The 14,295-nt window shown below is 38.0% G+C and overlaps 1 protein-coding gene across 1 annotated transcript in view; it reads left to right on the top strand.

The window, feature by feature from the left end:
• LOC118819330 (protein kinase C-binding protein NELL1-like) overlaps positions 1-14,295 on the top strand; it is a 377,055-nt gene that overhangs the window by 263,747 nt on the left and 99,013 nt on the right. Inside the window, exon 13 of the mRNA XM_036587069.1 lies at positions 11,316-11,441. Coding sequence (XP_036442962.1) covers positions 11,316-11,441 — 126 coding nt within the window. The remainder of the gene's footprint in view (positions 1-11,315; positions 11,442-14,295) is intronic.

Genomic DNA, 14,295 nt, shown 5'->3' on the forward strand with positions numbered 1-14,295 from the left:
AATACACAGTCAAGTATTTAGCAGCTATTTGCTTAATAAGGATTAATAAAAGTATTATTAGGGCATTATATGTGTCCCTATACTAACTCTTACCTACACTGTAAATATTCATATTTTGGTGAAAACGGGGTTACGCTGCCACTGCTTTAGACAGGAAGACAAAGTGTTTCCTGTATGATGAAGTGCAGACGGGGGTCCAGACGGCTGGCGTCGGGGTCAGTTCAGTCTGAGTCTGGTCTGGTGCGGAGGGAGGTTGTGTTGTCATGCTGAAGCGAGTTATTTCAGGAACACGGGGTCCTGCTCCTCCTCCGCTGGGGGATCTGTGAGAGGATGCTCTGATTCTGTGCCTGCTGTAATGAGTTTCCTCCTCACACTTCCCCCAAACCTACCACCAAACGGCACCGCAGACGCCCCGAAAGCTACATGACCGGAGCTCTGCTTGCCCTGCCCCTTTACTCTCTCACAGCAGGTATTATTGCATGTGTTAGGGCCTGAGAGAACACATAGAGACAGAAACAAACACAGCCAGAAACGTTTTCTGACACAACAGTAAGCATGTGTGCCTTTAGGAATACTGTAGCATGGACAGAAGTACATGACCATAGCTAAAAACAGTGTTCACTATACAGTGGCCTGAATTCTGTCTGACCTTTAGTCCATGTTTGTAGATAACAGTGAGTCATACAGTATGAGAAACCACATAATCAAGTCTATTAAAGATTACATGAACATCTCCACATGCTTTGTGACAAGTATCTGATGATTTAGGGCTGCAGTTAGCATTAGAGATGCAGCTTTTGATATTCGTATTATTGTCAGTTACTGAGCAAATATTCTGTTAACCAACAAAATCAGGAAATGTACAGACTAAGGGTAAAATTAGTACACAACTGTAGGCTTACTTCGCAGATGACAGCACTGGAGGTTTAAAAAACTGAAATATATCAGAATTATTTAAAATTAGCCAAATGAAGTTGCTAGGTTTTCATGCTGGATGAGTAAAGAAGGCTGCCTTAGTGGAGCTAATGAGCTAACGCTAACCTTTCCAACATTGGATCCTGTGAGAACTCATCTTCTGTATGAGATCTTTTTCTCCTCAGTGGATGATGTGACAATTCTTATTATTTCCACTGTTTCTGGACCTAGTTAACATCACTTAGAGTAGTTAATAATATGTTAAATTCAGCAAATAAATAGTAATTGTGTAATAAAATATGCAGAAAAATAACATTTTACTGTGTGTTCTCTATAGAGGATGGGACATCTTTACACTTACAAAATAAATAAAGATCATGCCTTTTAAGAGTGTAAGAGTAATACCATTTTTATTAAGTCAGCAACTCATAAGATTACAAGAATTTAAACTGATATGCTTTAAACTGTTATACTGCTCCATTACAAGAAAATGTAATTACATTACTGTAACTCACAGAACCTTTTTTGGTACTACATAGAACCCTTTTTGGTAAGAGTAAACAGAAGCAAACATCTGACACCAAACAAGTTCATCAAACTATCGGTTTAAGGTGAAGTAGGTTGAAGACCACTGAACATGTAGCATAAGATGTTTCTCCACTGACCACATAGGAAATCTAATAATAGAGAGTTACATATTGATTTATTTTCTCTTGGTGTGTACTTTTCTTAGCTATTGTGTTGTATTTTATCACATCAAGTCATATTGCATCATCTTTGTTTAGTACCGTATTGAGTATGTGATATGATTGCCTCATACCCATATGTTTTTGAGTCCTTTACAGCTTTAATAAATGTATAATAAAACCATAAGTGAGTCCAGTTCTATATGGAGCCATTTCTATATAGAGCCATTTCATGCTTAAACGGTTCTTTGCACATATATAGATCTTTAAGTAGATTGCATATCCACGCAAAAATAAAAATCCACATTTTTCCTGTTGATTTTGTCAGGTACCCTGAAAAAAGATATGCGTCTTTGGCAAGAATGTAGTAGATGTAAAATATTTTTTTAATGGGCAAATAATGTACAGCTCGGTGTATTACTTCTTGTTGCAGCCCTGATCTGTATGTTTATCAGATGTTCTTATCCAGAGCAAGTTAGAAGATCTGAGTTGTTAGAGATCTTTCTCCTGCTGCATCAGATGGGGGGAAAAAAAGGCAGCCGGCTGCAGAGTGGAAATGTTGTCAGCCTTCAGCGGGTGACATATGGATTTCTCTCGGTAGCTTAAGTGTCCTGCAGGGATGACGTTCAGGGTCACTGTGAATTTGGCAGTTGAGATTGCGCTGACATCATGTAGCGTCTGCAAAGAAAGGAATGAGATTCTGTACAGGAGGCCCAGTGGAAAATAGCGTGAGATGTTGTGTTTTGAGTTAGCATACATGTGTTCTCAACATAGTGACACATTAAACTGCAGTTGTGCTGTGCGTGCGATGACTGATCTCCAGGAAACCTCACTTTTGCACCATATTCTGTGTGTAATAAACATGTCTAACAAAACCTCCAGTTAGAAATGATTGAACACTCATGATACGCAGACTATAAAGGATGATTAACTGCTTTAAACTGATGAGTGATTAAGAGATATTAGTGCGAACGTCTGTCGCCAATACTAAGGCTACGTTTACACAGCAGGTAAAAGTGGCCCAAATTCGATCTTTTTCCTCAAATGTGACACACGTGTCATTTGTGTGGCAGTGTGAACAGCAAAAAACGCATTGAATCTGACATTTTCAATTCCGCTTTCATATGTGGTACTGAAATCCGATACGTGTCCGATCTGTGGCAATGCGACTCAGTCTGAACAGCCAGATCGGAATTCATGCGACTTTTACGTCAGTCCAACTCGACATTCGTCATAATTTCGCGCTGCTGAGGCTCTTAAACATTTAGGCTGATGTTTCTGTACCAAAACATTAGAAGAGACTCATCGCAACCGCTCCGTGTTCGAAGAGGTTTCGAACGAAACGGCCGAACGCGACCGGAGGAGACCGAGGCTGCAGCGTCAGAGAACAGTTTAAAGAGTCCGAGGACACGAACCAATGAAGTGGCCGCGGCCGAATAACGTGCCCTTTTACGGCGAACTCAAACACACAGTGGGTGATGAGCTCAGCTGTCAGTCATTGGAACTTTATAATCGCTCCTGTGATGCTGGCTAAGACGAAACTGAAAGCTGCGGGAGCGACTGGCGTTCGCTGTTCCGTCATGATTGTTTACCCTTGGATGAGCTGCCACGTGAAGCATTGTTCTTTTGCGCATGCGGGTCGGTTTAGGAGCGTGATCTGTTCAGACTGATGTCGCATACAGGTCACATTTAAAAGATAATGTGAACAACCAAACAAAAAATCGGATTTGGTGAGAAAATCAGATTTGGGCCACTTTTACCTGACGTGTAAACGTAGCCTAATTGACTGGAAACAAATGAGTCATAACATATCTACAGTTTTTTCCAGCTACATTAGTGCTGTTTGGATGGCAGCGTAATTTTTTTTTCAGTTTTGTAATATTAACACTTACAGCTAACTGCTGACACACTCTCATATTTAATGCACCTGCACGAAAGGGAAGAGCTCTCCAGCAGGAGCCGCAGTCTGTGAAACTGTAAAACTCACATAAAAACTAAAGTGTATGTTATTTAAATGTCTTCCAAGCCTCAAAGATTCATATTTAAGCTGACTTCATGAGTTCATGTTGCAACCCTTTTCAAAAAGATTCCATATAAAACCATATACAACACATTCTCTGTCAATCTGAAGAACCATTTCATGATGCAACGAACCATTTAATCATAAAAAGGGTTCTTTGAGTGTTCCTGGTTCTATGAAGAACCATTTCCTTTACTACTGAACCCTTAAAGAACCATCTTCAGCACTCAAGAGTGTGCTTATTTATTACTCCTGAAGTACCAGAAGCTGAAATAAGGACTGATTTTCTTGAGATTGAAACACTCCTTGTTGTTGGTATTCGTGATATCACAGATGGGGATGGAAATCGAGAAGCAGTACCATCGTTTGCTTCTGAAGTTATCAGTTCCGTATGTCGATGCTGCCATGTTGTTTCAAAAACTCTGCTGCTGGAAGTTTGTGGAGAGGAAGAAGCACTCCAAAGCATGGCTTCATTTCAACTCATTTCATAAAGAAAGATGTCAGCAGTGCTACAAGCAAAGTTGGTAAAATGATAATTTCCCCAACAGAAAACTGATCAGGAATCAATAGGGAATTGTTAAAGAATCAGACTGATGAGCAAAATCGCAACAGCAATCGTATGAAGAAAATCTTAACAATTCCCATCCCTAAACACAAAAACTATGTGTTCAAAATAGTTACCATATGTGGACTGGAGAGTGTATGATTCACTTTAACAGTGTTTAAATACCCCATGAAATGCTTCCATCTCAAAAAAGGGAGGAAAATTAGGTTATCCATGGTATGAGCCCTTTAAGTCTTAACCACATGAACCTGACAAGACCGGGATATTAATAAAGAAAGAAGGAAAGAAAGAACGCCACTTGTTTAAATCAGCCGCCCTGCGTCCAGTTTTTAAAATCAGTTTTAGAGAATCAGAGCTTTCTGTGAACTGCTGTGTTTCCTCTCACTGTATAAAAGTTGCACAGAGCTTTAGAAGAACAATAAAACACACCTGATATGATTTATATTCCTATTTTTGTCTGTTTTTTTTTTTTCTAAAATGTAGTTTGACATGAGCTGAATAAAAAAATCTATGAATTTTCAGCTTCAGGTTGTGTTCTTTACATTGCAAATAAACAACAGCAGTGACACATTTAGAAATCACGTAATTAACAGAAAGGATTGAACATTTCATTCAATTACTTAAGTTTTGCTTTAAGGGTTAAGATCTTGAAATGCTCAACAGAAAATTATCCAATCAGAAAATTGTTCTTTCTGTGGTATGTAGGTATATACAGCCAAGCTGCACTGTCATTGGTTAGGACTTCAGGAGCTGGACTGAAGGCCTTACATGCTAGGTTAACTACCAGCATAATCAGGAAGTGGCAGACTAACCTAAAGCTTTGATTTATAGGGGGTGGAACCAGAAAAAAGTCTCTCTATTGCTTTTGCAGGTTCTAGATAACTGACTGTGAATATGAGTCATAGTCTAAGCAGGTTCAGGTTAGTTGTTAAGAATGTGAAACAGCGGCAGCAGCTCTGTGTCACAACTCTTTACTGAAAGAATCACTGTAACACTGATACATAACAAGCTCAGATATATGATAGTGTCTGTTAAAGCTGTTCCTTTTATATTCCTATTTGTGTCTATTCTTGTTCTAAAAGATGCTTAGTATTTTTTAGTTACTGCAGAGGTATTGTTTTACAATTTCTGTTCTTTTATTGATTTCATTTTTTAAATTTATTTTTATCCCTGTTTGATCGGCTAATTGTTATTTTATTTTTGCAATTTTAACTGTGATTTAATAGTTTTTTTTCCTACTAAATTTGCTATTAAGATTATTATTTTTAGCCTTTGATATGTTTTACAATAATTTTTTTTCAGTCTCTGATTATTCTGGCTCGGCTACTTTCTAAATGAGGGTCAAGCTGAATGTACATCCAGTTTAAATGAAGGTCGATTGATTTTGTGACATGGGCTGAATACAAATCTATGAATTTTCAACTTCTTTACACATCAAATAAGCAACAGCAATGTCAGCATTCAGAAATCACATAATTAATGAAAAAGAACAGATAAACAGCACACTAGAATTAGTGAATATTTGTGAAATATAATAAATTAAACAAGAAGCAGATTTTCGACCTTTTGGCTTATAACTCACGCTTTCATCTTCTATCGATTCTGCCACATTAGCATTAGCCTTTGAGACATTCTTCCTTTTTTCCAACCACAACAAACCCAGCTTCACTCACATTGTTATTCTGCATCAGCTTCGCTCTCAGATCTGACGATTCTAGAACGAATGTTCTTATCTCCACCTTCACTGTTTTGTGAAGCTGACCTTGGTTCTGAAGTCTGAGAGAGAGAAGTTCACATTAACCTGCATGTTCCTCTTCTCGGCTAATGTAATCACCCCGATGGAAATTTTATTGGCCCTCAATGCTGCTTTGATATTAGCGGTAATGGCTCACCACCTCAGCGCCTTTCAAGGGCACTCCAGTCCCGAGTCTGGGCCGGCAGCTCGAGTGGACCGTAATTGCCGAGCACTTTTGCTTAGTGCCACTTTTCTCCTGTGGACTTAATTTCCACGACATTGGATCTACATCAAATTGTCCAAGAAGGTTCTCCATCCAGAGAATACTGATGACTTCTCATTGGTCCAATAAAATGATCTGAAAGGGTTTTTTCTTCCATCTTTTTTCTGTCCAGGCAGTAACATTCGAACACTTTTGGCAAAAAAGGGTTTGCCTCACCACACCTGATCCAGCTCATGAGTGGCTTAAAAATTAGCTGATGAGCTGGATCGAGTGTGCTGAGGCAGAAAATGGATGAAATTGTGAAGTGCTGTGGGGCCCAGGAGCAAGATTAAGAGACACTAGTTTAGGACATAACATTCTTTAGTGCGAAAAACTGAGACAAGGTATAATTTTTGTTTGTGAACCCTTTTTTATATTTCCACATACATTTGACGTAAAACCTCATCAGATTTTCACACAAGTCCGAATAATAGATGAGACAAATGAGACAAAAATATTGGACTTGGTCATTTATTTATTAAGGAAAATGATCCAATATTACATATCTGTGAGTAGCAAAAGTATGTGAACCTTTGCTTTCAGTATCTGGTGTGACCCCCTTGTACAGCAATAACCGCAACTAAACGTTTCCAGGAACTGTTGACTAGTCCTGCATATCGGCTTGGTGGAATTTCAGACCGTACCTCTGTACAAAACACAAGCAACTTTATTCTTCTTGAACCATTCTTTGGTAGAACAACTTTTGTGCTTAGGGTCATTGTCTTGCTGCATGACTCACGTTCTCTTGAGTTTCAGCTCATGTACAGATATCCTGACATTTTCCTTTAGAATTTGCTGGTATAATTCAGTTCAATTGAGTTCATTGCTCCATCAATGATGGCAAGGTGTCATGGCCCATGCAGCACCACAGCTCTAAACTATGATGCTACCACCACCATGTTTTACAGACAGGCTAAGGTTTTTATGCTGAAATGTAGTATTTTCCTTTCTCCAAACATAATGCTTTTCATTTAAAACAAAAAGTTTTAAAAAATTTTGGTCTCATCTGTCCACAAAACATTGTTCCAGTAGCCTTCTGGCTTGTCCATGTGATCTTTAGAAAATGGGCATCAATGTTCTTTTTTGGAGAGCAGCGGCTTTCTCCTTGCAACAGTGTTCTCCTGATGGTGGACTCATGAACATTAACATAAGCCACTGTGAGACAGGCCTTTAGTTGCTTAGTTACCCTGGGTTCCTTTGTGACCTTACGGACTATAAGATGCCTTGATCTTGGTGTGATCTTTTTTGGTCGATCACTCCTGGGGAGTGTAACGATGATGTTGAATTTCCTCCGTTTGCACACAATCTGTCTGACTGTGGATTGGTGGAGTCCAAACTCTCTAGAGATGGTTTGGTAACCTTTTCCAGCCTGATGAGCATCAACATCTCTTCTTCTGAGGTCCTCAGAAATCTCTTTTGTTGCTGCCGTGCTACCCTTCCACAAACATGTGTTGTGAAGATCAGACTATGATAGATCCCTGTTCTTTAAATAAAACAGGGTGGTCACTCACACCTGATTGCCATCCTATTGATTGAAAACTAATGACTCTAATTTCCCCTTCAAATTATCTGCTAATCCTAAAGGTTCACACACTTTGCCACTCACAAATAAGTAATATTGGATTATTTTCCTCAATAAATAAAAGAGTCTAATATTTTTGTCTCATTTGTTTAGTTTGGTTCTCTTCAACTACTTTTAGGACTTGTGTGAAAATCTGATGAAGTTTTAGGTCAAATTTATGCAGAGATATAGAAAATTCTAAGGGTTCACAAACTTTCAGTTGTACATCCATCCACCCCAAGGCACAACACAAAATAGTTAAAAAGGTCTGTGCAAGTTATGTCTAGCCACCTCGTCATCATCCCACTCAGCAATTGTCTGTGGATGTGCTTTTCCAAAGTGCTTCCACAAGATTTAAGCTACAAATAACACAATTCGTGAATCAAACGGAAGCATTGCACAAAACGGGAAGTATTACTTCCGCGGTTAAAATAAGGTGGATAGCACATTCGTAAAAAATAAGCTTCCTAAATGGTTCTTGGCTTGTTGCTGAAAAGCCATCATAGAACACTTGCCTTTTGTGCTCGGAAAAGTTTCTTCGCATCCCATTTACAAAATGGTTCCTTAAGAAACCATCCACTGAAAGGTGAACCAAAGGTGGTTCTTTTATGCCATAGAAAACATTTTGACACCTTTAGTGTACCCTATAAACTGCTATGCCTTGTAACAGAAGCAGAACCTCTTTTGTTGCTGCATAGAACCATATGCAAACGGTTCCCTGAGGAACTATGTTCTCAGTCATTTAGATTATGCGTGATGGTAGTAATAGGTCTAATAAAAGAACACAAACGGAACTATTAATTATTGTATTAATAATTGTGAATAATAATTATTATTATTAAAACTGCATAGAGGCGACTATAATTAGAACAGCACATGTACAAAGAACTATTTTTCTGGACTGGAGAACCGTTTCTGGATTTAAATCGTTCTTTGTGTTGTTGTAGTTCTACATATTAGCATGTTCTTCATTAAAGACCCATTTTTTAAGACTGAAGAACCCTTTAAGACTAAAGACCCCTATTTTAGAGTAAAGAACCATTTTTTTTATTACTAAAGACCCCTTTTTTAAGAGTAAGGAACCTTTTTAAAGGCTAAATATCCCTTTTTTAAGAGTAAAGAACACTTTTTTATAACAAAAGACCCCTTTTTTAAGAGTAAAGAACCTTTTTAAAGACTAAATATCCATTTTTTAAGAGTAAAGAACCTTTAAGGCTAAAGCCCCCTTTTTTAAGAGTAAAGAACCTTTTTAAGACTAACGATTCCCCTTTATAGAGTGAGCAACCGTTTTAAGACTAAAGACCCCTTTTTTAAGGGTAATGAATCCATTTTAAGAGTATTTCCATGTTTAAGATGCAGACGTGTGTTCCGTGTTCCAGCTGGGCAGGTTTTCTGGTGACATTTGCAGTGTACTACAGGCACGGTTGGTGGTGCCTTTATTTCATTTGCCTGTTGATGCATTTAAAGGTTACTGTAGAAGTAGGTGTGAAATGTAAAGCAGAACCGGAGTGTAATCTGCTGTGCACTGTATCTGAATGTGCTCAGAGAATCATGTCAGCTAGAAACTGATGTAATTTTCTGCTGTTTGTGACTGAGCACAGCCTCCTGCATTGATCTCAGCACATTCACAGCTCGGAGTGATCCGTCAGTGACTCGGGCAGATCTGTGTTCTGCAGGTTCTCTGTAATGAACGATTTCTTTAGATCAGGAACTGTTTGATCTGTGTGTGGAGTGGAATCTCTGAACTCACTATGATCTGATTCAGTTGTGATTCACTATGGAGTGAATCAAATGATTCAAATGATTCATCTTGAACACTTGAACCTGTGCCTTTTGTGCTTAGAAAAGTTTCTTCACATCTCATTTACAAAACGGTTCCTTAAGGAACCTTCCACTGAGAGGTTCTTGTGGTTCTCAGGAACCAAAGGTAGTAATTCTATGGCATTCGTAGAACACATTTTGGCACCTTTAGTTTTAAGAGTGTACCAAATGAACTGCTATAATTTGTAAGAGAAACTGAACCCCTTTTGTTGCTATGTAGAACCATATGTACAAGGTTCTTTGAAGAACTAGGTTCTTAGTTATTGAGATTATGCATGATGGTAGTAATAGATAAATTAATAAAAAAGATACTGAATCATTAATTATTGTATAAACAATTATGAATAATTATTATTATGAAAACTGTGTAGAGGCGACTTTAATATCATTAGAACAGCTCATGTGCAAAGAACTGTTTTTCTGGACTGGAGAACCGTTTCTGGATTTACTCACAATGTTTTGATTCAATTACAGTTCATTAGGGAGTGAATCAAAGAATTCATCTTGAGTGCTCAGCTTTCACCATAATTTTTTTTTTTCATTTGTAAAAATACACCTATTAACACAGTAGTGGATTTTATGAATTTTATGAACAGGAAAATTCGGTCAAGAAGCTGGCGAATAGGCTGGGGTGCCAAAATGTTACTGCTGCACTATTTAAGGTGGAACAGGAAAATTAGAACAAGAAGCTGGCAAATAGGCTAAGAACGTAACTGCTGCACCATTTAAGGTGGAATAGGAAAATTAAAACAAGAAGCTGGCTAGTAGGCTGAGGAGCCAGAATGTAACGGCTGCACTATTTAAGGTGGAATGGGAAAATTAGAATAAGGTGCTGGTGAAAAAGAAGGTGATTTCAGCTTCATTTAAGGCAGCAAATATATTTTCAGAGCAGTGGGCTTTTGTTTTTGCGATAACAGGCTTAGCTTTGGCTACCATACCTAGCCAGCCATGCATCTAGCTAACACTGACAGAGTTATAAAAAATCCACATGAGCTGGTTTATAATTAAACTATAAAAACATTGCAAATGTGTACATTAGCTGATCAACTTATCATCATCACTTGCCATTATCAAAGTCTGTTGTTGCACTCGCCTTGTGCTCGTTCGTGTATGTTTGGTGTCCTCAACCTGGCAACCTGTGTGAGCTTTTAGTCTGGGACGGGTGGGGGCAGACAACTCTCTCCAAAGTTTTGCATTTGGAATGCAGTAGCCATTTTAAACGCTTGCTGTCAGTATTACATATTATTCCTTTGAGGTTTGGTTGGGGGAAAAAAGGGTTAAATTATTGAAACACTCAACAGAAAATTGTCCAATCAGGATTGTTTTGACTTTGGTATGTAGGTAGATACTGTTGAGCTGCTCTCTCATTGGTTAGGACTTCAGGAACTGGAACCAAAAATGTCACTCAGGTCCCTCTGGAGGTTCTAGACATGTCACTGTGAAAGTTTTTGATGTCCGTGTTTGATCTAGTGGTTAAACGTATCATTGGAAATCCCTTAAGGGCGCTAATAGAAACATCTTTTATGGCCTGAGCTGAAGGCCTAGCTCTAATAGCTAAACCTCCCCACTGATCTATGTGTATGTATCATTACTGTAATTATGTTGACTGAGAATTTTATTTTGCTCTTTTGCCCCAAATAATGAACACACAGCTTATTATGAATGATTCTTATGTTCTAAAATTAGTGCGGTTGAATGGTCTCCTTCAGATTAATCCATTGGTATATTTTTATCCTCTTTCTTTGTGCAGATATAGACGAGTGTTCCACTCAGATGCATTACTGCCAGGCCAACACTGTGTGCGTGAACCTGCCGGGTGGACATCGCTGTGACTGCCTGCCCGGGTTCACCAGAGTGGACGACTTCTCCTGCACAGGTACAACACACACACACGCATATATGTATATATACACTTATTAAGACTCGCTGGTGTACACAGCAGACATCAAAATCTTCATTAGTATCATTTTCTGTCTTGGTGCCTACATATAGGCGTCTGCAAAAGTTGGAAATCAAATTACATGTTTCGTTACACATCATCTAGAGGGAACAAACTTAATCCTCCTGTTATCCTGAATTTAACAAACATCTTTTTTCTCTGGGGCCATTTTGTTATCATGGGAATTATGTTTTCCCCTTAAAGAATTCTTCAAACCCACTTCGATTTAGGGGGCCAGCCTATACATAGTACAACACACAATACAGAATATAGTAGCATATATAACACAGCAGAGCAGATCACTCCCTCACCGTACCCTGTGTCACTATCAGTGGTTCTCGCACTAACGCAGGTGTGGTTATGTTAGGTTATGTGTGTTATAGGTGTGGTTATGTTAGGTTAGGTGTGTTACAGGTGTGGTTAGGTTAGGTATGTTACAAATGTGGTTATGTTAGGTTAGGTATGTTACAGGTGTGGTTATGTTAGGTTAGGTGTGACATGTGTGGTTATGTTAGGTATGTTAAAGGTGTGGTTATGTTAGGTTAGGTATGTTACAGGTGTGATTATGTTAGGGTAGGTGTGTTACAGGTGTGATTGTTATGTTAGGTATGTTACAAGTGTGGTTATGTTAGGTATGTTACAGGTGTGGTTATGTTAGGGTTAGGTGTGTTACAGATGTGGTTATGTTAGGTTAGGTGTGACATGTGTGGTTATGTTAGGTTAGGCATGTTACAGGTGTGGTTATGTTAGGGTAGGTGTGTTACAGGAGTGGTTGTTATGTTAGGTATGTTACAAGTGTGGTTATGTTATGTTAGGTATGTTACAGGTGTGGTTATGTTAGGTTAGGTGTGTTACAAGTGTGGTTATGTTAGGTCAGCTATGTTACAGGAATGGTTATGTTAGGTTAGGTATGTTACAGGTGTGGTTATGTTATGTTAAGTGTGTTACAGGAGTGGTTGTTATGTTAGGTATGTTACAAGTGTGGTTATGTTATGTTAGGTATGTTACAGGTGTGGTTATGTTAGGTTAGGTGTGTTACAAGTGTGGTTATGTTAGGTCAGCTATGTTACAGGAATGGTTATGTTAGGTTAGGTATGTTACAGGTGTGATTATGTTAGGTTAGATGTGTTACAGGTGTGGTTATGTTAGGTTAAGTATGTTACAGGTGTGGTTAGGTTAGGTATGTTACAGATGTCATTATGTTAGGTTAGGTATGTTACAGGTGTGGTTATGTTAGGTTAGGTGTGACGTGTGGTTATGTTAGGTATGTTACAAGTGTGGTTATGTTAGGTTAAGTATGTTACAGGTGTGGTTAGGTTAAGTATGTTACAGATGTCATTATGTTAGGTTAGGTATGTTACAGGTGTGGTTATGTTATGTTAGGTGTGTTACAGGAGTGGTTGTATGTTAGGTATGTTGCAAGTGTTGTTATGTTAGGTTAGGTGTGTTACAGGTGTGGTTATGTTAGGTTAGGTGTGTTACAGGTGTGGTTATGTTAGGTTAAGTATGTTACAGGTGTGGTTATGTTAGGTATGTTACAGGTGTGGTTATGTTAGGTTAGGTATGTTACACGTGTGGTTATGTTAGGTTAGGTATGTTAAAGGTGTGGTTATGTTAGATTAGGTGTGTTACAGGTGTGGTTATGTGAGAAAAACATCTTGAAGATTATACAATTGCATGTTATAGTGACCTCAGTATCATCCAAAACATCCAAAACAAATGTGTGTAAAGTGCTGATATAAGTCATAAAACATGAAGCAAAAAAATGAAGTCAATTATTTATTTAGAGACATTAAATATTCACTGGGGTCAGATTGATCTCAAAAATAATAGGAATGTTAAATATGCCATTTTTCAACATACAGAAATACACAAACACAAATATTACATAACTTTGCACAGGCCACATTTTGTGTTTCATGTTTTTCCCAATATGTTTCCAGTATGTTAAATTCAGTAAATAAACAGTAATTGTACCTTAAAATGTGTTGGCACTGTGTTCTGTGTGGAGGATGTGTTTATTTAATTACATTTATTTTCAAAGAAGCATGGACATTGCATTTTGTTTGAAAAGTTACCCTTTGCATTGTGTGAACATTTCATGATAAATCGATCAGTAAAAACAGTTCAAAATTCCATTAACTTCCATTACAAGTTAATAATGATTTTTCCATCTCCTGTAAAATTATCATTTTGTAGATAAAAGGTTTTTGTCTGACGGCAACGATAAGCTGTCTTGCTCAGTTATATTCCTTTGCCTACTTATGGTAGCACAATGATAAATTTGTACTATTTTCGCTTTATTTCTTTTTTATAGATAATAGATCATTTTGCTTAACTATTCTGTGAAGCTTATGTTTCATATGCTTAAACAAAGATTCTGACAATTAAACTGTGTAACTGTGCCTCAGGTGTAGGTCAGATTTTGTCGCTTTATAGCCACATTTATTCATAAATACGCAGTTTTAATCGCTCGTGTACGTTGGGATGAATCTACCGAGCCTCATTAGTGCTGTGTGTAAAACCCGTTAGAAACAGCCTCTTCCATCAAAACCTTTTCTTCTCAGCGTTTATGCTTACAAATGTGTAATTAAGAGAAAGAGCACTGATTATAATGATCACTGTGAAATCAGGAACTCATTCACTTACGCTGATTGCTTAGCTTGTGTTTTTCCTGTAGTCACCTATTCAGTGTAACTCAGTGTAATTCACTGTAATTCCTGATTGACAAATTTGTGTTTTTCATCAACAGGCTAATATTTGGTGCAAATAGTTAAATAATTTCATTAAA

This window comes from Colossoma macropomum, unplaced genomic scaffold, assembly GCF_904425465.1.
Source record: "Colossoma macropomum unplaced genomic scaffold, Colossoma_macropomum, whole genome shotgun sequence".
Taxonomy (NCBI): Eukaryota; Metazoa; Chordata; class Actinopteri; order Characiformes; family Serrasalmidae; genus Colossoma; species Colossoma macropomum.